The sequence below is a fragment of the Pithys albifrons genome, chromosome 2 (genome assembly GCF_047495875.1).
Source record: "Pithys albifrons albifrons isolate INPA30051 chromosome 2, PitAlb_v1, whole genome shotgun sequence".
Classification (NCBI taxonomy): Eukaryota; Metazoa; Chordata; class Aves; order Passeriformes; family Thamnophilidae; genus Pithys; species Pithys albifrons.
Genome location: NC_092459.1, coordinates 81,349,572 through 81,373,765, shown reverse-complemented (window position 1 = coordinate 81,373,765; position 24,194 = coordinate 81,349,572). Strand labels below are relative to the sequence as shown.

General features: G+C 40.9%; 1 protein-coding gene across 1 annotated transcript; it reads left to right on the top strand.

Moving 5' to 3' along the window:
• On the top strand, positions 1 to 24,099 carry LOC139681617 (protein ELYS-like). The gene is made up of 25 exons (XM_071575124.1): positions 1 to 15; positions 1,208 to 1,334; positions 6,516 to 6,769; positions 8,574 to 8,754; positions 9,541 to 9,748; positions 10,900 to 11,016; positions 11,660 to 11,744; positions 12,646 to 12,796; positions 14,489 to 14,621; positions 14,710 to 14,891; positions 15,356 to 15,417; positions 16,172 to 16,300; positions 17,549 to 17,639; positions 17,729 to 17,818; positions 17,982 to 18,122; positions 18,593 to 18,697; positions 19,119 to 19,212; positions 19,593 to 19,716; positions 19,823 to 19,879; positions 21,035 to 21,178; positions 21,868 to 22,055; positions 22,228 to 22,372; positions 22,468 to 22,599; positions 23,715 to 23,862; positions 23,945 to 24,099. Exons 2-25 carry the CDS (start codon positions 1,214 to 1,216, stop codon positions 24,097 to 24,099), a joined length of 3,237 nt encoding a protein of 1,078 aa, XP_071431225.1. The 5' UTR covers positions 1 to 15; positions 1,208 to 1,213.
• The last annotated feature ends 95 nt before the right edge of the window (positions 24,100 to 24,194 follow it).

Sequence of the window (24,194 nt, the reverse complement as noted above, 5' to 3'; positions counted from 1 at the left end):
TGTACCCTTGTGCAGGTAATCTATCTATCTATCTATCTATCTATCTATCTATCTATCTATCTATCTATCTATCTATCTATCTATCTATCATCTGTCTATACTGTTCCTGAAAGTAGCGAGGCTGTGCATGGCAACAGCAGGGTGGATATTTAGCCAGGTAGAAGCCTCAGTAGGAGGCTGTGGTGTGTAAGAGCCAAGGAGCGTGTGATTTGCTGCTCTAGGAATTAAGGGGTCTGATGGTTTGATTAATAGGTCATTCACTGCACACCTTCACTGAAGGGACCCTACACTGCTTCCCTCTTGGGAATGTGAGTCATTTCTTTGCTTCCAGATGGAGGAGGCGGGAAATGCACTCTGTGTGTGGAGTGGCGACTGTGGGACGAGGGATGGGTGTAACAGGGAGGGCACAGCTTTGCAGGAATCCAGTGCCATTTGTGGGGGTCTCTGGGTGTGTGCATGAGGCAAAGCATCACGCAGCAAAGTTGCTGGCTTAAACAAAAGTGCTGTGTGTCTTCCTTAATAAACTGTGGCTCCAGTCTGGAGCTTCTGCCGGTAGAAAGCTCAGGGTTGGTCTTTCAGGTCTAACAATTGCCTCCTGATTGTGCCAGGGAAAATTTGGGGACTTGCCTATGCCAGGACGGTTGGCACACCTGTTTGGGGTGTCGGGCCAGGTGTGGCCGTTCAGGTGCTTCTGCAGAGTCCATCGATGTGGGCAACCACTATGGAAGTCTATACTGTTTGAAAATATCAGGAATACAAAAAGTGAACAAGGACATAAATGATGTGTGGTTTCTACTAGCAGAACTGACAACAAATATTCAAGTATTAAACCTAGGAGAAGGACAAATGGAAAGCTACACCTCTTATTGACAAGTTTTTTAATACATAATTTTTCTGAGATCACATCTTACTAACCTGTGTGAGTGGACTTGAACTTGACGTGTTGTTTTCTTCCCTGTTATTTGTCTTGTCCATACCACTGCAACACTTTTAGTTGATGATCTCATAGGCATCAGAAAGTCAAAGGAATCTTCTTTTGCTTTGCAATGAGAAGAAAAACTGTCCCAAGTTCAATTGTTTTCTAGCAAATAGAGCTCCAAGTGATATATAGGAGATTTTTCATAGTATACTGATGAAACTTGGGTCATCCTCAAAAATATTTATGGCTGACATGAGACTATTTTTATCTTTTTTCCTTTGTTTCCAGTGAAGAATGCGAGACCTAACGGCTCAGCTAATGAGCAGTCTGCTGCAGTTTCCAGAGGTGACTGTTGAGGCCCTTAAGGATGCTGAGATCACCTTAGACTCTGTGCTGTGTGGGAAGTTTTCTGGAGGTGAGCATTTTCCTTTAAATTCAGTTTGGGTGTGAAGTTGTTGTTGCCTGAAGGGCAAAGTCACAACATCCGTATGGTTCTGTTAAAATGCATCAGGTTCTGATAGAACAAACAGGAACAACTAGAACTAGACAAACTGAAGCAAACTAGAAAACTAGAAATGATAACATTAAACCATTAACACAGTTAGGCATTGAAATTACAAAAGCCTGCAACAATCTTGTGCTATTAAAATACTTTATACCATGACTGCTGAGTGAATGAGTCTTCCTCAGTTTTGAACAAAATAGAAGGCAGTTTTGAAAAAAGTAGTGTTGTTTTGGGCTGTATTTCTTTTTACCAGCTCAAGCTCTACATCCATCATAACATCCCTTGCAGAAATAGTTCTCCTGCATAGTAGAGAGCGGCAGAACGTGCTGCTTTTTCTTCTCTAGTCTGAATTAAAAGACAGAAGGGAGAGGACAGCTCTGGTAAGTGCTGCCCCCATATTTCCAAAGTATTTAATAGGATGTGGGTGAGGACCCAGTGAGAGTTGCTGAAGGCAGCTAAGCAGATTAGGGAGTTGACTTTCTAGGCTACATGAAAGTTGAACTGGATGCCTCCCTGTATGTCTGAGCTTCTGTTAAGACCAGGAAAAATCTTCTCTACCTGATTGTAAGTGCTGTAGTGGAGGTAATCCTTCTTTGAGCTTGAAGTTCTTCAGTGAAGCAACATATGTTCTTTCTGTGATCAGCACTTGAAAAAGTTTACCTTTGTGCATGCAGTGCTCCTTTTAAGGTAATTCCATGTTGATGCCCAAATCCCTTCCCAGAGCAGTCATGTGTCAAGTAAAATTAAAAAACTGGAAATGAATTGGTTTAGATGCGTTATATTTGCAGTATGCTTTGCAGCTTGCACTCCTGTATGTATTTGACGGATTGTAGCAAAATATTACCAGTAGAGGGGTGTCAATACAGACAGAACCCTCTAAAAAGGATGCAGCCACTCAGGCCTCTGGCTGCATAGACTGTTTGAGCCTGGACCTACTACCAGAGGACAGTATGAGAAGCGCCTGCATATGATGTGAGCAGGTGAACGATTTGCTGGGTCTGGTGGCAGAGCTAAAGGAAGAGGTCGAGAGGCTCAGAAACATAAGGGAGAGTGAAAGGGAAATTGACTGGTGGAGTCACACCCTTTTCACTCCTAAGGAAGCCCAGCAGGAGGTGGTGAAGCCCAGCCCCTCCTGCCATCAGGCAGACAGAACAGACCATAGGGATGGGGACAAATGGAAACAGGTGCCTGGTCATAGAGGCAAAAACACCCCCTCTCGACCCCTTTCACCTGCCAGGGTGCCCTTAAAAAACAGGTGTATGGCCCTGGACTCGGACAATCTGTTGGAGGACAGTCAGGAGGAGGATCTGTCTACAAGGTTTTCTGGTTACTCCCAGTCTACCGGACGGGTTACAACTATAGGTAAGAGGAAAAAGAGAAGGGTTGATGTAATCGGTGACTCCCTTCTGAGGGGAACTGAGGGCCCTATATGTCGGCCAGACCCGTCCCACAGGGAAGTTTGCTGCCTTCCCGGGGCCAGGGTGAGGGATATTACCAAAAGACTTCCTAAGCTTATCCAACCCTGCTGTTGGTTGTCCAGGTTGGAAGTGATGACATTAATAAAAGGAGTACCAGAGTAATTAAAAAAGATTTCAAGGCACTGACCCGATCTCTTCATGGGACAGGAGCACAGGTAGTAATTACCTCAGTTCCTGTGCTAGCTGGGATGAATGAGGAGAGGTTTAGGAAAGCCCAGCTTACCAATAGGTGGCTTAAGGGATGGTGCTATCATCAAAATTTTGGGTTTTTTGATCATGGGGCAAACTCCGTGTTGCCCAGTCTCGTCAAAGCAGATGGGCTTCATTTATCTAGGAAGGGCAAAAGAACTGTAGCCCATAAGTTGGCAGGGTTGGTTAGGAGGGCTTTAAACTAGGTTTGAAGGGGGAAGGGACAGCAACTGGGCTCTCCAGAGATAGGCCTAAGGGCATAGAGCCCGAGTTGAGAATGAAATCAATGGCCCAGCTGAAGTGCATGTACACCAATGCACGCAGTATGGGAAACAAACAAGAGGAGCTGGAAGCCATAGTGCAGCAGGAAAACTATGACATAGTTGCTGTCACAGAAACGTGGTGGGATGAATCACATGACTGGAGTGCTGCTATGGGGTCTACAAGCTCTTCAGAAAGGACAGGCAGGGAAGGAGAGGTGGAGGGGTGGCTTTATATGTTAGAGAGTCTCTTGACTCTGTTGAAGTTGAGGTCAGCAGTGACAAGGTTGAGTGCCTGTGGGCCAGAATCAGGGGCAAGGCCAACAAGGCTGACACCCTTGTGGGTGTCTGTTACAGACTGCCCAACCAGGATGATGGAGATGAATTGTTCTACAAGCAGCTGGCGGATGTCTCAAAATCTCCAGCCCTTGCTCTTGTGGCTGACTTTAACCTGCCAGATATTTGCTGGGAGCTTCATACTGCAGAGAAGAGGCAGTCAAGGAGGTTCCTGGAGTGTATAGAGGACAATTTCCTTCATCAACTGGTAAATGAGCCTACCAGGGGTAAGGCCCTGCTAGACCTACTGTTTACAAACAGAGAGGGGCTGGTAGATGATGTAGTGGTTGGAGGCTGCCAGGGGCATAGTGACCATGAAATAATAGAATTTTCAGTCCTCAGGGATGTAAGGAGAGCCACCATTAAAACCTCTACTTTGGACTTCCGGAGAGCAGATTTTGGCCTATTCAAAGAACTGATTCAGAGCATACCCTGGGAAACAACCCTTAAAGGCAAGGGGGTCCAGGAGGGATGGACATGTTTTAAGAAGGAAATTTTGAATGCACAGCAACAGGCTGTCCCAGTGTGTCGAAAGGCCAGCCGGAGGGGAAGACAGCCAGCTTGGTTAAATAAGGAGATTCTGCAAGAAATCAGGGATAAAAAGAAAGTTTACAGACTATGGAAAAAAGGGCTGGCTACTTATGAAGAATTTACAGATAGAGCTAGGTCATGCAGGAAAAAAATTAGGGAAAGAAAAGTGGAATTTGAAGTAAATTTGGCTATTTCAGTTAGGGATAACAAAAAGTCCTTTTATAAATACATTAATAACAAAAGGAGGGGCAAGGAAAACCTCCATTCTCTGTTGGACTTGAAGGGAAATATAGTTAAGGAAGATGAGGAGAAGGCTGAGGTACTTAACACCTACTTTGCCTCAGTTTTCACCAGTAAGACAGGTGGCCTTCAAGACAACTGGCCTCTGGAGCTGGTAGACAGGGAGAGGGAGCTGAATAGCCCTCCTGTATTCCAGGAGGATATAGTTACTGACTTACTGAGCCAGCTGGATCCTAACAAGTCTATGGGACCAGACAGGATCCATCCCAGGGTGATGAAGGAGCTGGCAGAAGAGCTTGCCAAACCGCTCTCCATCGTCTTCCAACAGTCCTGGCTCTCTGGGGAGGTCCCAGATGATTGGAGGTTGGCGAATGTCACCCCAATCCACAAAAAGGGCTGCAAGCAGGACCCTAGCAAATACAGGCCTGTCAGCCTGACCTCCGTGCCTGGCAGGGTTATGGAGCAGTTCATCCTGAGTGCAATCACACAGCACCTTCAGGGTGGACAAGGGATTAGACCCAGCCAGCATGGGTTTAGGAGGGGCAGGTCCTGTCTGACCAACCTGATCTCTTTTTACGCTCAGGTGACCCACCTGGTGGATGAGGGGAAGGCTGTGGATGTGGTCTATCTGGACTTCAGCAAGGCCTTTGACACTGTCTCCCATAATATACTCCTGGAAAAGCTGGTAGCCCATGGCCTGGACAAGTGTACCCTCTCCTGGGTTAGGAGCTAGCTGGAGGGTCAGGCCCAAAGAGTGCTGGTGAACGGAGCTGCATCCAGCTGGTGGCCAGTCACCAGTGGTGTTCCCCAGGGGTCTGTGTTGGGTCCAGTCCTGTTTAACATCTTTATTGATGATTTAGATGAGGGGATTGAGTCCATCATCAGCAAATTTGCTGATGACACCAAGCTGGGAAGGAGTGTCGACCTGCTGGAAGGCAGGAGGGCTCTGCAGAGGAATCTGGATAGACTTGAGAGATGGGCTGATTCCAATGGGATGAAGTTCAATAAGGCCAAGTGCCGGGTCCTGCACTTTGGCCACAACAACTCCCTGCAGCGCTACAGGCTGGGCACAGAGTGACTGGAGAGCAGCCAGGCAGAAAGGGACCTTGGAGTACTAATTGACAGGAAGCTCAACATGAGCCAACAGTGTGCCCAGGTGGCCAAGAAGGCCAATGGGATCCTGTCCTGTATCAAAAATAGCGTGCCAGCAGGACCAGGGAAGTGATCCTTCCCCTGTACTCTGCGTTGGTGAGGTCACACCTTGAGTACTCTGTTCAGTTCTGGGCCCCTCAGTTCAGAAAGGATATTGAGGTGCTGGAGTGAGTCCAGAGAAGAGCAACAAGGCTGGTGAAGTGACTGGAGCACAAGTCCTGTGGGGAGAGGCTGAGGGAGCTGGGGTTGTTTAGCCTGGAGAAGAGGAGGCTCAGAGGTGACCTCATCACTGTCTATAACTACCTGAAGGGAAGTTCTAGCCAGGTGGGGGCTGGTCTCTTCTCCCAGGCACTCAGCAATAGGACAAGGGGGCATGGGCTTAAGCTCTGCCAGGGGAAATTTAAGTTGGATATCAGAAAAAAATTCTTTCCAGAGAGAGTAATCAGGCATTGGAATGGGCTGCCCAGAGAGGTGGTGGATTCACCATCCCTAGAGATTTTTAAACGCAGATTGGACGTGGCGCTGAGTGCCATGATCTAGTAAATGGACTGGAGTTGGACCAAGGGTTGGACTCGGTGATCTCCGAGGTCTTTTTCAACCCAATCGATTCTATGATTCTATTCTATGGCATAAAGACTTGAGATCAGTATATTATAATCTTTTTCACAGACAGTCAGCATTCCTGAGGAATGACAAGTACAAATGCAAAAGAATGAGATTGTTAATTGTAAGGTGTATTGGTAGAGGTTTGCAAAGGACAATTTTAAATAATTGTCCAAAAGAAGATAAGTTGATTTTCCTCTATTTGGTGTGTTTGTTGAAGGAAAGGTGCAGTGACAGTGACTTCTGCATTGTTTCAATCTTGTGCTGGGGATTTGTTTCGTCAGCTTTCTTTTCTCTTACAGGCAGAAGTGGCCTGGCCTGGCTGGCGTGTGGTCCTCAGCTGGAGGTCGTGAACTCTGTGACAGGAGAGCGGCTCTCCGCGTATCGTTTCAGTGGAGTCAATGAGCAGCCTCCCACTGTTCGCGTGGTAAAGGAGTTCTCGTGGCAGAAGAGAACTGGACTCCTGGTGGGGTTGGAAGAAGCAGAGGGAAGTGTTCTGTGTCTGTACGACCTCGGGATCTCCAGAGTGGTTAAAGCAGTTGTTCTTCCAGGCAGGGTATGTACCTTTTTGGGGAAATGAAGCTTTTGTATTGTTAGGTTCTACATAATCCTGTCTCAGGGAAAGCTCTGGAGTGTCTCTTTGTGGGACATACGTCTTTAATATTGTTTTAACATATTGTGACTTTGAAGCACCCAGTCAAGAGAACCTTTTTCTCAATATCCCTTTCTGCACTGTTGTCATTATTGTCCTAAGGCTTTAATGAGCACCATGCTTTCTGAACTATTTTTTATGTGTTTCTAGTGGTTGCATATTTAAGAACTGTCAAAAGGTATTTTTCTGGTTTATATGAGGCAGATTCAGAGTCAGCATTCAGATTCAGTGAGCTGCAGAAAGTTTTCTTTGTTCATTCCCCAAGTGAGTTGGCAGTACTCTTGGAGAACAGGGGAAAGCAATGGACAGTGCAGTGGAAAAAATATGTTGTTTCAGGAGCTTGTACATGGAAAATTGAAGTAACAACAAAACAATTTTGGAAGACTCTATGCAAGGTGAAAAAGATTCACCTGGAGCCAGTTGTACAATGAAAAAAAATTCTTCAAAAAAAAAAATGTTAGAAGCAGCAATACTTGAACTTTGGCTAATTCTGCAGCAAGATGTGTACCGTTATTCCCCCATAGCAGTCACAAAGACTTGGAGCAGCAAGAACTCAAATAATCAAAATGCTTTTGCTAGTCCTTAGAGCAGCAGAGAGGATCGAAAATTTAATTTGCATCATAGGACTTCTGAAAGCAAACAGAGTTGCTTAAATGACTGGGGTCCCTCTGAGACTGGAGTTTGTGTGGCCAAGATGAAAGGTGAATTCTGTAGTGGAGTCCAGGCAGTGAGTCACAGCAAGTGCTTAATGTGGGAAATGAGAAAATTTTGCAGAGTTTAGGGGTTGGTTATTTTTCGCCACTTCTGGGGTAAAAAAAATTTGCCTAAAACACTGGACTCCCTTGTGATATTCACTTCTTCTCAGCCAAAGGTAAAGCTGCCTGTTTTCCTGGCATTGGATTTTGTAAGAGGCTAAACAATAGCCCATGTTCTTCTGCTGTACAGTTTTAGTCCAGGAGCCTTTGTGTGCTTGTGTCTCTGCTAGAGCAGTCACTGTTGCGCTGTGGGTGCTGAAAGGTGTGTCTTCACCTTGTCCTGAAGGTGTGTGCAGACTGCTTGGGATGTCAGGGAGCAGAGAGCACTTCTGCCTCAGGCTGGTTGGGTTGGCTTTAGTTTTCATTGACATCTGCAGCAGTGCTGGTGTGCATTTAAAACTTCTTTGACTTTGTCTGTTGGGTGTTTTCAGTCTAAGTGTAATTTTTGTGAAGCCATCATGTCCCTTCAGCCCTTTCTAAGAATGTTTGGTTCCCATGGAAATGGTGTCCACTGTGTCCCTTGGCCACTGCCTTATCTGACCTGAAGACCTGAGTTCTGTGTTTGGCAAAGAAGGGCTGGACTGTATCCCAGTGTTGATGGGCTGTGAGCAGTGGGAGATCTAGATTTAGTTTTATTTCTCTTATATATGTCCCCTGGATATGATAAAGCTTCTTGCATGTAACTGATTTTATGTGTTTTGTTGAACTTAATTATTTCTAAGTAGGAAATGGAAATTGGTAAATTGTAATGATAGAATGTCCCATGTAAGTGGAGAGAGCTTTGTTTTTATAAATTTCTTTTTTTTAAATATAATTGGAAACAATGCTTTGTTATTAAGTGTTACGATGCCGTATTTATTCGTTTCTGACATGCTAACAACTGGCTTCACTTTTGAGTGAATACTGTTTATCTTGTCAAACAGCTTCAATATTGACTTGCAGTTTTCCTGTAGGTCACAGCTATAGAGCCCATCAGCAATGACGGAGGAGCCAGTGTGAGCACTCGGCACCTGCATCAGAGCCTGCGATGGCTCTTTGGAGTGGCAGCAGTGGCTACAGATGTTGGTCATATACTTCTAGTGGACCTTTGTTTGGATGATTTATCTTGCAGTCAGAATGAAATAGAAGCCTCAGGTAAGCCTGCAGTTTTTACACTTGAGTTTAGAAGTAAGAAGACTTGTGTCTTGTAAAAAACCAGTGTGCATCCCACTGTGAAGATACCAGAGTGCAGAGTGACTCTTGGTGTTTCTGACATTTCTGACTACTTATTGCAGGTGGGAGTTGGACATGCTATGGTCTTGAACTGATCAAAAATGGCAATGGTTTAATACTGCTCTTGGTGTTAGAAATGCCTCTTCCCACCCAGATCACTCTGTCACTGTGATACTTGCCAGTGGGATGCAGGAATTTCACAGTCTGAGTCAGTGCAGCTTCCTGATAGGAAGTTGTGTCTGAGGTAGGGTATTTCTTGGGAGTGTTCTCCTATTTCCTTTAATGGGGCAAACCTTGGGCTTGTATTTGAAATAAATCTGACTTAGGATAAAAATCCTGCATTGGATGAATGAACTCTGTAAGTTGTGTGTTCATATGACATAGACTGTTTTGGCTATTGCAAGAGTGACTTCAAGAGCTGATGTCCCTTCACGATGTTCATGGTGAGGCCCAAGCTCCTGATTTTCAGAGTCCAAGAATTTGTCTCCAGCAGTTACACTTGTATGTGGTTTTGAACTAGGAGTGAGAATACCTGTTCAATCAGAGTTCTTCCATTCTTAGATAGATACCGAAACAGAAACAGCAAAAATGTTTTGCAGAAATGGATGTTTTGTGTGGGATGGTAGAATTGGATTCTACATGTTGTCACATCAGTTTAAAATGCAACTGAGATGGCATAACATATTTATTTCCTGCTTTTGTGTGTAGATCTGGAAGTTGTCACTAGAATTCCTGCTGAAGTTCCACAAAGAAGAGAAGCTGTGATCAGAGAAGGGAGGCACCTCTGTTTTCAGTTACGAAGACCCTCAGGAACCGCAGTATCAACCCTGTGCTACATAAGCAGAAGCAACCAGCTCGTTGTGGGTTTTTCCAATGGTTACCTGTCACTGGGAAATATGGAAACTTTGAAGAGGGCGTAAGTAGTCCTTTCCACTTGGCCATGGTTGGAGATGCAGTGGTCTCAGTTTTTATCTTCAGAAAGTATGTTAATTTCAAGAGACCTTCTTTAATGTCTTAAATGTTGAGTATAACCTTGGAATGTTCTTAAATCCTGTTTTAAAATAAATATTAAGTGATACATGTGTTAAGTGAAGCACTTTCTCTGCAGTGGACTAAGATTGCTTTCTTTACTGTGTTTGTGGATTGAGGAATTGTGGAATGCATGCTGCTTTGAGTCATGTTAGGCAGTAGGGATGTGATAGATCTGATTTTGTAAGTCAGTTTGTTGTATCCAGTAGTATTCAGTAGAACCAGGGAATGTGTCAATTTTGATGATACAGGTTTTAGAAGGTGTTTTTCAGAACAGGTTACTGCAATTAGTGCATACTTTGAAAGGCTTCAATATGTGAATGCTGTGATTTTGCTGATAATATTCTCTAAAGTGTCAAGGATAAAGCTAGAGGGACAGCAAAATTCAATAGCTGATCCCTGCCTGATAACTGCATTTCATTCATTACATCCTTGATGGAGATAGGGAGTTGATCTATTCTAAGGCAAGGATGAACATGAATCAAATTGTCATTTGAAGTCTTAAAGATGACAATAAGGGACTTGTAAATTTCTAAACAATAGAAAATTTAATAATATATTTTAAAGAGCAATCTCATTTGAATTATTTGTCCAAATTCAAGTAGCACTTTACATACGCGAATCTACAGTGACTCACTGAAAACTACTGATGTATAAATAGTGGAGGCATAAATAGATGACAAGAAAATACTGTGAAGATACAGCTATGGTTCAGAAGTCTGGAAGAAAAAGGAGTTACAATACCCAAAGAAAGAAATGAGAAACTCCTTCTGTTTGGTGCTGTTTAGATTTGTTCAGATTTACTGCATTTTAAGTTCAGTATTGAAGTAGGCTTCAGCAGTAGGAACCGTCTTTTGCCCAGCAGCTGAAGTAGTAATTTCTGTTACTCCTCCTCAGGCAGAGTAGGACATAAACCTAGGTTATTGCATTTGATGGGCAGAAATTTCCTCACCTCTTGGCTTCTGCATAACAAGTACTTGCTTTCTTGACTAACTTATTCATCTTCTGTCTTCTTTTTTTTGTTTTTCAAACCTGTAGGCACTACACTAATCTTGGAGGAGGAAGGATTCCTGTCTGTGCTCTGACTTTTCAAGAGTCTGAGAGTGATCTTCACAATTGTTGCTACTTGTGGGCAGTTCAGTCTACACAACAGAGGTGAATAAAAATTGCCATAAGATACTGACTTTGTTTTTTTTTTTTAAATATTTGTTCACATACAGCTGTTCCTAAAGGAGGGAGGTGACAGTTTTGCTGGTTGCCTTGTGACAGCTTCAGCAGCCTTTGTGAGCCAGTTTGGCTTCCTTGGCAGAAAACAGTGTTCAGCAGACAAATCAATGGTTTCCTGATGGGCTAAGGAATCAAGTCATAGCGTGGAAGGGTTCAGTGCATGCAAGAGAGGAGCTAGAACTTTGGTGGGAAGGGAAGAAAGATACCTCTCTCCCTCAGCCTCAGCAAGGTACTTAATCAGCCCAGCTGCTCATAGAGTGTCAGTCTTCTTAAATTTGACTTCAAAGCAGTTTTGATGGAGAACACTTTATTGTTAAGAACTATTTCCAGCAATTTTTTTTGGTCCATACAACTTATTAAAGCTTTCCAGTGATATGGTTAGCATTTGCCCCTGAAACTGTTAGTGTCAAACTTTTCTTCTTTGTGTTTTAGTGGCTAAATGGGACTAATTATTGAATTTTGGGAAATGGTGTTTTTCTTTTCAGCAAGAGCATACTCTTGAGTAATAAAACGATAATGAGGATTGTGAAGCAGCTTTGTAATCCAATTTCCTAATTTGTACCTTTCCCAGTGAAGGTGATGTTGTGAGTTTACATCTGTTGCAGTTGACCTTTGGTGACAGGAAACGTCTGGCATCTGGACAAGTCATGTATGAGGTAAGATGTGCCTGTATGTGAGACATGAAACGATCAAATTTCCACAAGTATCAGTTAAGTTGGTCAGGCTCATATTTACAATGAAGTTCAGGAAGGAAATGAAAGGAAAAAAATCTTTTGGTGAGTTTCTCAGGCATGACCTTTGTCCATACTTTTCAAAAACAAGTCATACAATTTTATACTGCAGAGTCATGTGTTCCAACTAGATTCATCTGCAAAGAGCCTGTATATATTCAATTTATGAAGAGGAAATAACTCTTACAATGAAAATATTCTTAATTTAAACATCATGTGAATGGCACATAGAAAGAGAAGACAAGGCTTTGAATAGGTTTGTGTAACCAAGCTGTAGACTTGAGGAAGATTCTGTCTGCCACTGTTTCTTAAAATATGGTCATAGATACATCTTTATATGCTTCTGATCTCTGTTTTATAGTGTTGTTTTTCTTTTGAGCTCTGTCGTCTGGACTTCAAATAACGTATACCTAATATCTCTTTGGAGGAGCTTTAGCTGCTGCAATGTCAGGTTCTGTAATCAAGACAGGAGCAAAGACCTTTATATGCATATGTGTTGCATTATTTCAGATAGCTTTTTGTAGGTATATATTCTGGTTTGTAAAGACCCCTTGATGTTCCAAGGAATTCTGCAAAACATGTTCAGATCTGACTAATGTTATGGAAATGCTAAATTTTGATAATGTGCAAGAACCTTTAAAGCCAAACTTGCAACTTGCCTGTTATGATTTGACTCTCTTGCATGTCAGATGTAGTTTCTATTCATGGGAAACATATAGTATTATACGCATATTATATTGATGTTCGCATTATTTCATATGTAGGTATAATGTATGTTTTTAATGTCAGAATTACCTTTTCTCTCCTCTTCATTTTTTTTCCTCAGGATTTTAAAAGCTGTGTCAAACTGTACAGTTTAGATCTCAGTGGTGGATTTTTTCCCGTGAGAGGGCAGATCAGCAGTAGTAAATTCCTCAGCTTTCAGATCATAGAAAAATTTCAAAACCATGTTGACAGAGAGGACAGTGTTACTGAAGGTTTGTTCTGATGTCCATGTTTGGTTATTCTGAACTATTTGGTTTGGGAATCTTGGCACTGAATGCTGTTCTGTATCCACAGTCTAGCCAAGCTTTTTGAGCTTATTTAAAAAAATTGGGTGCTTCAGTTATATGGGACTTCTTTAAACCTCTGAACATCATTCTTTAAGGGAAAAATAGGTTTTATATTACACTTGCTGACAGCTTAGAAAGATGTGTGGTGAGATCATCTGTGTAATGCTGGTCAGTCAGTTTGTTCTGCCAGTTGTCATCTTTGAACAGTAAGATTATTCTGTCTGTTGCTTAAGCGTGTTAACTGCAGATTTTTGACCTGATCGAGCCTATGGCTACATCTGGTTGGCAGCCAGTCACTGGTGGTTTCCCCAGGGCTCTGTATGGAGGCCAGTCCTATGGAATGTCTTTAACAATGATCTGGACAAAGGGGTCGAGTGTATGTCCAGTTGGTCTGGAACCACCTTGGACAGGAGTGTTGATTTGCTGGAGGATAGGAAGGCTCTGCTAGTGGGGGCAGGCAGGATAAATGGGCCAAGGCCAAGTGTATGAGGTTCAACAACCCCTTGCAAAGCTACAGGCTTGGGGAAGAGTGACTGGAAATCTGCCTGGTAGAAAAGGATCTGGATGACAGCTGGTTGAGAATGAACCACACCCCACCTCTAAAAAACCCCAACCCCCTAAAATAATGAGAAGAAAAACCTTTCCTGTTTCATTTTTGTCAAGTCAAAAGGCATGGTGAAATACCTGTTTGTTTTCTGATGGTTTCTGATTAGATTTTATTCAGAACCTGCTCACATTAAGTTCTAGGCACACATGAGCTTCTGTTGGATGTGTGTTGAGGCTAGCAATGAAGCTGTCTTCTGAGTTTTGAAAGTAATTGTTATATTCAAAGGCAGTTTCAGCAGCTAACAAAATTGAAATGGCACAGAAGTTCTCAATGAGACTTAGCAAAGTCTGTGAGGAACCATAAACAGTTGCTATGAATTCAACAGGAAACAAAGCAATATTTTGCCAAACATGCTATCTTCTTTTGTTCCTTACTTTGTTGGAATAAATGATATTCACATACTTTGCTTTGTGTCTAGAGAAACGATTCTCCCCAGAGAAGACAGAGCATTCACTTACTGAGAGAACCAAAATAAAAACACTGTGATTGCTTTATGTTTAAATCTGTGTTTCAATTTTCTGTTTGTGTTTTTAATTAATATAGTTACCTATTTATTTATTTATTTAGTATTATAATTGTGTTCTTTCATTGTGAATATGCTGGAAAAGAGCTATTCTTTAAACTTGTAATTGAGTCAAATCTGGAAATCCATCATACTAGCTCAGTGACACAACTTGTAAGATAAATATCTATATACATTCTAAAAGTAGCAATGTATGTGCCTCTGGGTTATTTTTCCCCTAAAATATTCAACTAGCATCCAAAACTTAATTTGTTAATAATTTTGTATTTAATTTGGTTTACAAGAAATATAATTTGAACAAGAGACAGTATCACCGAAACCTGTCACGGAGATGTTTGATATTCTGTAAATTGTTTTTATCATTCTTAGTGGAGTGTGTGTTTCACGACTGAAATAACAGAATTAAGCCAAAGTAGAAGGTGATATTTTCAAAACAGCAGATACTTTGTATTTCTTATAGTAAGAAACAATGTCTTCTCTTTGACAGTAATCTCTCCTGACACCAGCGTATCAATCTTCAGTTGGCAAGTGAATACGTATGGTCAGGGAAAACCATCTACTTATTTGGGTGTATTTGACATTAATCGCTGGTATCATGCTCAAATGCCAGACTCACTGAGGTAGGTTTTCATTAAGTTGTTTTCAGTAATCCCACAAATAATTAATTTAAATGTCAGTGTTCAGCTTATGCACTTGTTTTCTTTTAAGGCCAGAAGAATTCCTTCATGATTGCCCCTATTTTGCATTGTGGTCACTGGATACTGTAACAAGCATGACGTCTCCAAATCTCATTTTGGATATCTTGGTACATGAGCGGAGTCTAAGTCGGGGAGTTCCTCCTTCTTATCCACCCCCTGAGCAATTTTTTAATCCAAGCACCTATAATTTTGGTAGGTATTTCAGTGCTTTTAATAGTGACAAACTTCAGCTGAGGTCAAATGCACTTAGTGGTTCTCTTATTCATTGTTTATCATGCAAAAACCAAACCAAATGAAAAAAACCCCAAACCTTCACAAACCTAACTCTGGTTACATTATACTAACAAGGTCTTTAATATTGTGAAATGTATCTAACAGTCTGCTGAGTGTTGGTGCTTCTGTAATGTAGCCTGTGAAGGGGTGATGGTTGTAAAATGCAATGACTTTGAGCTGAGGCACAAAGCACAGCACCTCAGGAGCACTTCAGATAGTTTCTACAGAGAGAAATACTTTTTAAAGGAAGTTTGTAAGTGATGTGATGAAGAAAAGGGGCACTGAGGGTGTGTGTTTCCAGATCCCACTATTTTAAGAACAGAACTGGTCATAACATCACTGTGAGAGTTTGGAAGGCTGTCACAGGTTCCTTGTTTCTGCAGATGTTACGTGCTTGCTGAACTCAGGAGTCATTCACGTGACCTGCACCGGCTTCCAGAAAGAGGTGACTTTTTTACTGTATCTGTATTGAGAATGAGATGAACCTTTTCCAAGTTGAACTGCTTTGAGGGTTGGAGATCATTTTATGCTCATCCCGTGTGTCCACATGCATAACTGCAATCATATCCTGCCAGTTTTGCGGAAATATTTCTGTTGCAGGGAAGTAAGAGCAGGGACTGGATGCCTGGAAAGGAGTGCAGCATTGCTGTAGGAGCAAGAACAATACATTGTGGAAGTTGCAGAAAGCAGTTGCTTCTTTATTACTTATAAGTCAAACTGCGCAGCCTGGATTTAGGGTTTTGAGAAAGCAGAACAGAATGGAGAAAAGGAAAAATTATTAAATTATTTAAGAAGAAACTAATAGTTTTAATCCTCAGCTTGGTCAAATCATAACTTCTGAGCCACTGCACAGTTTATGACAAATCCTTTGAATTAAGTTCCAGCCCATTAAATATTCCAAAATTACTAAGCTTCTGCACACACAAGTATAGAAGTGGTGTTCCAAAGAGTTATTTAAAGCTGTGTGTTAGGTTTATTCTCTACAGAATGTAATTTGTTTCAGTGTTCACAGAAAAAGCAGGACCTAGGTAGTGACAAAGAAGCTGGAAAACCCTTCATCATTGCAAGGGCTGGTAGTTTCTTCTACAGGATATTTTTTATAAACTGGAACTGTTAATTTGGCTGCTGTTTTTAAGACAGAACCCTAGTGATTGAGTATTAATATTTACTTAATCAGTGTTTTTTGACTGATGTTTCAGACCTTGAAGTTTTTGATGAAATCTGGTCCATTAACAAGTGAAGCCATTCATGACAGCTGCACTGAGTGTCTTGTAGCTGGCTTGCTGACTTCAGGATTGGCTGATGTCCAGCCATCCAGTTTGAGTCAGGTGAGTGGGAAATCCAGGGAGAAATACATCCATCCTGTCCAGTGGCACTGTAGAGGCTAGAAGACACTATAATCTGATTTTTATGTGATTTGCAAGTTGCATTAAAAGGCAGGTGTTGACTTTATTTAGCAAACATAAAAGTATTGTTAGATCCAGACTACTGAGCCTGACTGGGAACCGTCCTCTTAGAAAGCTGACCCAGCCCATAGAATGCTTATTTTATAAGCCTAATGAAGACTCTTATGTTCCAACTAGATATTATCATGTCAGGTCTGCTTTGGAATAACTTAAGAAAGCAAAAAGTTTTGTGATGACCTTTGCTTAATTGTGCCTATTGTTCAGAGAGTTGTTGTGCATTTAAGTGGCAATTGCTTTTGAATGCTAGAAAGAGAAATTACAGAATTGAAGTCAAGAAGCTTGGTTTGGAGTTTTGTTTGCCACTGTAAGTAGTATTTAGTGTGGTTCCTTATCTCAAACTCACATTCAGTAAAAGATGGAAATATCATGTATGTTTTTTAATGTGTAAAAGTTTCTTTGAATGTACTGATTTTACCTGGAAGGCAAACATACTTTTGAATTTAAAAAGACCCAAAATAACAAGCATAGAGGAAAATAAAAAAGAAAATGTAAAATGTTATGCAGGATCATTTCACCTGAAAGAAATGGCTGAACACCACTTGAAATAAGCTGCTACATTATTTCCAAAGTGTGTTCATCCCTGTACATTGTCATTCTCAAGGATCACCATCACATTATACTACAGTATTTGAACAGCCTGAAATCTAAGCCCCTTAGAACTGAAATATTTCACTTCTTTTCTAGTGCTTAAACAACTTCCAGCTTAATGTTTTGGATGTCAAAGCTGCTTCATGTCTTGCTACTGTGGGGAGCTGCTTGCCCTGAGCTGTGTGTGCACAAAGCACATAATGGATATTAGAATGATTTGTAACTCAAAATAATTACTTGGAACTCAGTAAATGGAGACTAAAAAGCAAAAGCATGCAGATGCAGATAGGAATTAGCCTACAGTACATTGAAATGTCAGAGGAAAACTTCACTGTGTTCCTCAGAGCAACAAGCAGTCCAGGTAGTGGCTAGAATTAAGAAGAAGAATGTGAAATTAGTTGCATATGCACTAATTGACTTTGATGTCTGAATGAGTGTCCAGTTAGAAACAAACACTTCTGTGGATGGTTCACGTATCACAAGTATGTGAGATTCTCATTTTATTTTGTCTGTTCTGTGTAGGAGGAGCAGTTGGAAGCTGTATTGTCAGCTGCTGTGCAGACAGGTTCTTTAGAACTTCTGACTGGATGCATTAAACATTGGACTTCTGAAGGTAATGCTCCTTACATTGTTTTCATGGTGTGTATGTTTTAGTTTGACCTTGTGGATTCATTCCTTGTTTTGCTTTTTCTTTTTAAAAAGAGCAGCCAAGTTCTGCTGGTAATTTACGTTTTGTTCTTGAGTGGACGTGGAACAAAGTGATCTGTACAAAAGATGAACTGGACCAAATGTGTGAGTACTCCTGTTGGCATTTTCCAAGTGCAAAATAATTCTTGGTAAGGGTTCTTATCCAGTCGATCTGCAGGTACGTGATACTGCAGGTGGTTGTTGAAGTGTCCTTTGGAACTCTGCAGTTGCTGTGCAGACTAACGATTTCATCTTTGTTCTTGCCCAGGTGCTCCACTGTTTGATGGCTCCTGCAACTTCCTTGACCCACAGACATTACAGTCCCTTCAGCACTGCCAGTTGCTTTTGAGCAACCTTAGCACAGTCTTAAACTGTTTCCTAACAGAGGCACGAGAGCTCACTGAGAAAGGTTGGTGACAGCACTGCTGAATGTCTGGTCTGTTTGATGCAGATTTGGAAGGATGCTTGGGTTGTAACCAGAGACATGAGCTGTTGTTGTTTTGGACAGCTGGGAGAGAGTCAGATTGAGCTGGGAGGAGGGGCTTAAATCTGAGAAGTTGGGACTAGGATTTGAGATGCTTTGAGTTTGGGGAACAGCTGGTTGTGGAGGTGATGTGAGTGGGTAGTAGAGGAGGCTACACTGATTCAGCAATAAGCTGTGAAAGCAATTGGGTGGCAGTTACAGCAATTAAGTGATAATGCTGAAAAGTATTCCTTGAATTTTTGTAGCTTGCAATATTATATATTCTTGTTGGCATATTGAGGGGAATAGATGACCATCCCTTTGCTATGGTCAAAATCTCTGCTATGTGAGAAACAAATGTCTTCTTTGAGTGTATTTGATAGTTCAGTTTTATCATCTCATGCCTTTTTTTGCAGGATCTACAGACTTCACAAATGAGCAGCTGGTAACGAGCCTCATTTCTTTGTATGCTCAAGTGGTCATCTGGTTCTGTCGATCCAGCCTCCCTTCTGAGGATCTAGGTAAGCATAATCTGTAATACTAGAACTCTTGTTTTTTACAGTCAAGCGTTACCTTTTGTTTATTGCCTGAGGTGAAAATACTCCTTAGATTTGCTTCTAGTTTAAATAGATTCATGAATGCTCACATGACACATTGAAAAAACATTCCTTTTGAGAGTTGTTTAATTATGAGTGAACATGTGCTTACACTAAATTCTCTGAGTGCTACATCAGCTGAAAAGTTGAAATGGATCTTGAGGCAAAAAGAAGTAAACAAACCTTCTGTCTTAGATCACTTTTAGCAAAGGTAGAAAAAGGGCTGGCTTCTTTGAGAGACAAAAGCTTCCTGATGCTTGTCTGATCTTCTTTCTTTTTACTGTGAAGTTTTAGTTGAAAAACGTGGTCTTACTTTTTTAACTTGCTTTTACTTTATTGCCTGTAGATGATCATATGCATTTGTCTAGACCTTTCTACAATTATCCTTTGATTCAGAGCTACTATACTGGTCACCGACAGAAACTTGAGCGTTTATCAAGGTAAGACTTACAGGAAAGCTCTAAAAAGCTCCCACTGTTAAGACTGTAGGAGATGGTTATTTTTGCATTAAGAGCCCTAGTCTGCACTTCCTTGGTATTACACTTAATATAACTACAAAGAAAACCTGAAAACTTGCAACTTTTCTCTTGGATTTCTACTTTGGAGTCCTTTCCTAATTCATTGTGACCTGGGGACCATCTTTCCTCTTGACAGAGAAATGTCTTTCTTGTGCCTTTCAAGCCATCATCATGTCTCTGTTTGTGTTCATCTCTTTGACTCAGGGGAGGTTTGTTTTGTTTTGACTGGAGGATATGTGTTACACTGAGAGGCTGGACTTAGTGGTTTATTGTGTCCAAATCCATGCTCCTTTTTGTTCCAGAGGAAAATGGGATTCTGACTGCTTGATGATTGATGGAATGGTTTCCCAGTTAGGAGACCAAGTTGAGAAGTTGTGGCAGAGAGATGAAGGCGGAACTGGGAAATACCCACCTGCTAGTTTACATGTGAGTGTTATGTTCACTGGAAACACCACCAGCAGCAGCCAGTCCCCAAAAGCCAATGCTTTTGAAAGACAGGAGCAGTAGAAAACGTTTTAATGTTTCATTTCAGGCACTGCTGGATCTCTACTTGCTTGAGAGTGTTGAAGAAAGCGACAAACATGCAATTGTATCCTTTCTGGTTTTTGTTCTTACACCTTCAGGACGGGAACACAAATGCTCTTAAATGTTTGTCACCTTCGTGTTTAACAAGACTTTTTAATTTATGCTTCAAACACAGTGGAAATGAACACATTGACTACAGAAATAAGTCCTAGACAGAAGCATTGCTCTGTTTCTTTCTAGTTTGGATCTTTTCTAATATCTTTTTTTTTCAGTGTTTTACTGCTGTCTTTTCTGATATGAGAAAACAGGTTCCCTAAAAAAATGTTAAAGATAAAAACTTCCCACAGCTTTTCTCAAAATGTGCCACTTTTAAATTTTTTAAGCACCTATGTATCTAGAAATGACTGTTTGTTGGAATGGTGCACTAAAATGTGCTGCTTCAGAGCAGAGGGAATTCCTAACAGTGGTTTTCTCAATCATCCATTTTCCAGCTCAGCTAACAGTGCTTTATTTTGTTGTGTTAAAAGTGCAGGCACATAGAATAATAAAGAGGGAGGACAGTCACTGGACAGAAAACTAATTTTTAAGCTGCTGGCACATGCAGACTTGCTTTTGTTGTTTGTTGGCTAACCTGAGAGGGGAACCTAGAGAGCAAAGGGTTTAAATACTGTTGTGCCCCCAAGCTGTTTTATTATGTCCCTCACAACCAACATCAGAAAGGGAAAATAACACTTCAAATGCAGGATCCACATGCCAATTTAAATCCAGTTTCTATTACTCAGTGCTAAGTTGTATTTTAAGGCCACCATAATTTACATATTTTTTTCTGTCATTTCCAGAGTATTTAGAATGCAGCATTTGTTCATTTTAATAACTAAGCATTGGAAGTTAAAGTGTTTTGAATGCCTGACCAATAGCTCCACTGACTAAAGGAGGAGCCTAAGTTTATAATGGCACTATTTAATTATGCAAATTTGGCCCTTGTGATTGCCTTACAGAAATCCAAGAGAGTTTCTTCCTGGCTGCTTGTTCAGAATGGGATTTATCATTATGACCTGACTGCGTTTAGATTATAATAGCTTAAAATGGCAAGACTAATATGTTAGTATGTTCTGTTTCCTACGATTTTTATATTCTTATTTCATTGTTCTCTTAAGTGCAATGTGACAAATTGTTGATCTTACCAATTTATTTGCCTTAATTAGGTGCTCACTCTCAGACAATTTACTTGCTGTTGGATATCATGCATTACTCTCCTAAAACAGAAAGTTTAATCGACTCTTTTCTAACGGCCTTTGCTGTCCCTTGGGGTCTCGTTAAGCTTATTGAAGGGTTTTGGTTTCTAGATCACAATGATTATGAAGTAAGTGTGTAACGGTTTACTTAGATAGAAATTGCAGTGCAGAGCTGTAATCAATAAAATGATTTTTTAAAATGGTGTTTAGCTATTAGAAGGTGCTAGAACAGTAGAGCTCTTTTGGTAGCATTGCTCTGACATCTGTAGCAATAAGTTATGATTTGAAATTTTGTTTTAACTAGTTTGACAGGAAATCAATTAAAGGAGTAATCTGCTTTAATAACGCTTGATATGTGAATTTTCAGAGCTATGTGTTGTAAGAAGTTTTCAGCAGAGCTGTTGAGCACTCTCAAAAGCAGTGTTTTGGTACTTTAAATGTGAAAGCTATGATGGTAGCAGCAAGATTTGAGACAGAAAGAAGACTGCAGAAGTTACTTTTCAGCTGTCACTATGTCAATAGAATCAATTTGTTTGTAGAGTAACCTATTATTCAGTATTGTATTTGTAAAAAGGAGTGTTTGTACATAGAGATTTGTTAACTTAGAAAAGCCTGAATTACTCCTTTGAAAACATTCACTTTGTTCTGTATGGCTGAATTTTAATTTGCAAATACTGAAGAATTTCTATTGACATTTCATTAGTTAGACATCTGAGTTTGTTTAACCCATCTCCAGCCTTGCTTAAGAAAGTTTTGACTGTAGGTGTCGTGTGTGTGTGTACCCATCTTACTAAACCTGATCTCTTAACTTGTCCAGAATTCTCTGGCCCTGCTCTTTCACCCAGCTACAATCAAAACTGTACCCTGGCAACACAGGAGAATTATTCAGTCGCTCATGTGCCAGGGGGAGCACCGGCGAGCCCTCAGGTACATGCAGATGATGAAGCCATCCATGTCCAGCAGCAGCGAAGTGCGGCTTTGCCTCACCGTGTTGTTGTCCAATAGGTAAGGAAACGTATTCCACTGTTTGGCTTTCAGATCTTGGGAGGGGTGGAGGACAGATAAGACAAACGTGATCCTCTGCCTTTCCTTTGATCTTTGAGTGAATACAATGACTTTGGGGTATCTCTGGTTATACTGTTGCTATTCCTTTTCATCTCTGCCAAATGACCCACAGGTGCATGGTGGAGGCTTGGGGTCTGTTGCAGCAACATAGCACCAAGTTAAACATAGAAGAGCTGTTAAAACACATGTATGAAATCTGTCAGGAGATGGGGCTAATGGAAGATTTACTGAAGCTGCCATTCACAGACACTGAAAAAGTAAGTGTGGAGAAGCAGAAAAAGTCTTAATGGTCTCTTTGGCCAGAGAAGAGGCAGAATCATAATGAGTTTTTGTCATGTGCTGTTTCTCACAGGAGTGTCTTGAGAAGTTTTTACAGAGCAATGCTGGTGTTCAGAATCACGAATTCCTTTTAGTCCACCATCTGCAGCGTGCCAACTATATCCCAGCACTCCAGCTGAATCAGTCAATGAAGGCTAATCTCATGGTAAGAGTAGAAGTCCTATTGAGTGTGCAAGTCTGTAGTTGTGGCAACCAGTTTTGATAGTCCTCAATAAAAACTCTGCTTTGTTTTTATACCATTCTTTGAAAGACTAGGAATAATTTTACTATGGTAAAGCTGTTATGTGAGATTATAAATTAAATGTTACAGACCATGGTTCACTCCACTTAAAATTGTTTGCATCTGAGGAATAAATATGTATCTTGTCTACCAGCCCATCTGTTCATGCAGTTTCTCAGATCCCTTTGCTATGTATGATTTAGACTACAGAAATTTTTTGTTTCACTCATTTCTGTGGAATGAAGTGTGTGTTGTATGTCGTGTCTTGCACACGATTTTATTTTTCTGAGAATGGCCTCGATAGATGTTCCAAAGGTAAAATATGTGTAGTGGATTTTGCTTAATAGTTTGTGTTTTTAAAATTATGTTCTGTAACTATAGGGCAAGCTCTGTGATTCCACAACTTTCATGCTACTTTTATGACATAAATTCTTCCCTACGTTTCTCACTATACTGAGATGAAATTGTGTTATGTGAACTTGTGTTAGGGATCTCTGATACATTTGCAGTTTTCTGGAAGCATACTTTTTCAGAAAATAAAACTTGGTGATCTTGGAAGGTTTAGGTTCTGCCTATGTGAAAACTGTGTTCCAGCAAGGTTTGTGCAGATGGTTTTTTCTAACTTACTTTAATCTTTCCACAATTTTGTCCAACATAATTTGCAGTTGTTTTGTGTTTTCAGTCATCTTGGACTTTGGTATTATTTCAGGAAAACCACGGGAAAGCCCACTCTTCTGTAAGCCATTTGAAAATCCCAGGTGATAACAAGTATATGAGAATAAAGCTCTACAAGGTGCCAGGGTAGTCTCAACTGGGAGTTGTAGGTTCTTCTATTATTCCAGTCTTCCTTGCACTTTGCTAAAACTACCAGGTGAAACTGGCATGTGGCTGGATAGAACTCGCCGTGGTTCTGTACAGTGGACATATTTTACTGTATCTGTAGGGCAAATCTAGGCCCTAAATAGAAAAAGCAGAGATAGTTCCATCCAACAAATTTCTTGTAAATAGTTAACTTCTTGCTTTACATATTTTTACGTCAGAATAATCGTGATCCTCACTTGAGAGAGAGAGCAGTTGCCAGAAATTCTCTGTTAGACCAATACAGCAAAATCCTGCCTACAGTTCAAAGGAAGCTGGCTGTGGAGAGAGCCACGCCTTACCCTCTGTCTTCATCAGTCTTGAGAGAAGGTAACTTTTAGAAGGGATAAATATGGATAACCAACCATCACTTTGATTACACAAGATTGGTATTTTCCCACTTGCTTTACAGACCTAAGGCCAAAGGCATTATCAGCAGTAACAAGACAAGGTAATGCAGGAAATGTGCATAGAAGAGCAACTTTCACCAGTAAAGTATTGTCCAAAACTGGAGAAGTAGCATTAGGAAAGGAGCAGAAAACAAGTATCTCACAATATGAAAGGTAAGCAGCCTTTTCACAAAGCTTAAGTCTTGAGCTACAGGTTTGGGGGAAGAGAGTGAAAGAAAGAAAATTGTCTGAATTATGTTAGGGTTTTGTGAG

Bases quoted from the DNA above. Each gene is read 5' to 3' on its own strand.
- LOC139681617 (XM_071575124.1), top strand. From the start codon at position 1,214: ATGCGAGACCTAACGGCTCAGCTAATGAGCAGTCTGCTGCAGTTTCCA. The intron at 17,819-17,981 runs GTGAGTACTCCT...GTTCTTGCCCAG, and splicing joins AGATGAACTGGACCAAATGT to GTGCTCCACTGTTTGATGGC. The intron at 22,056-22,227 runs GTAAGGAAACGT...AATGACCCACAG, and splicing joins ACCGTGTTGTTGTCCAATAG to GTGCATGGTGGAGGCTTGGG.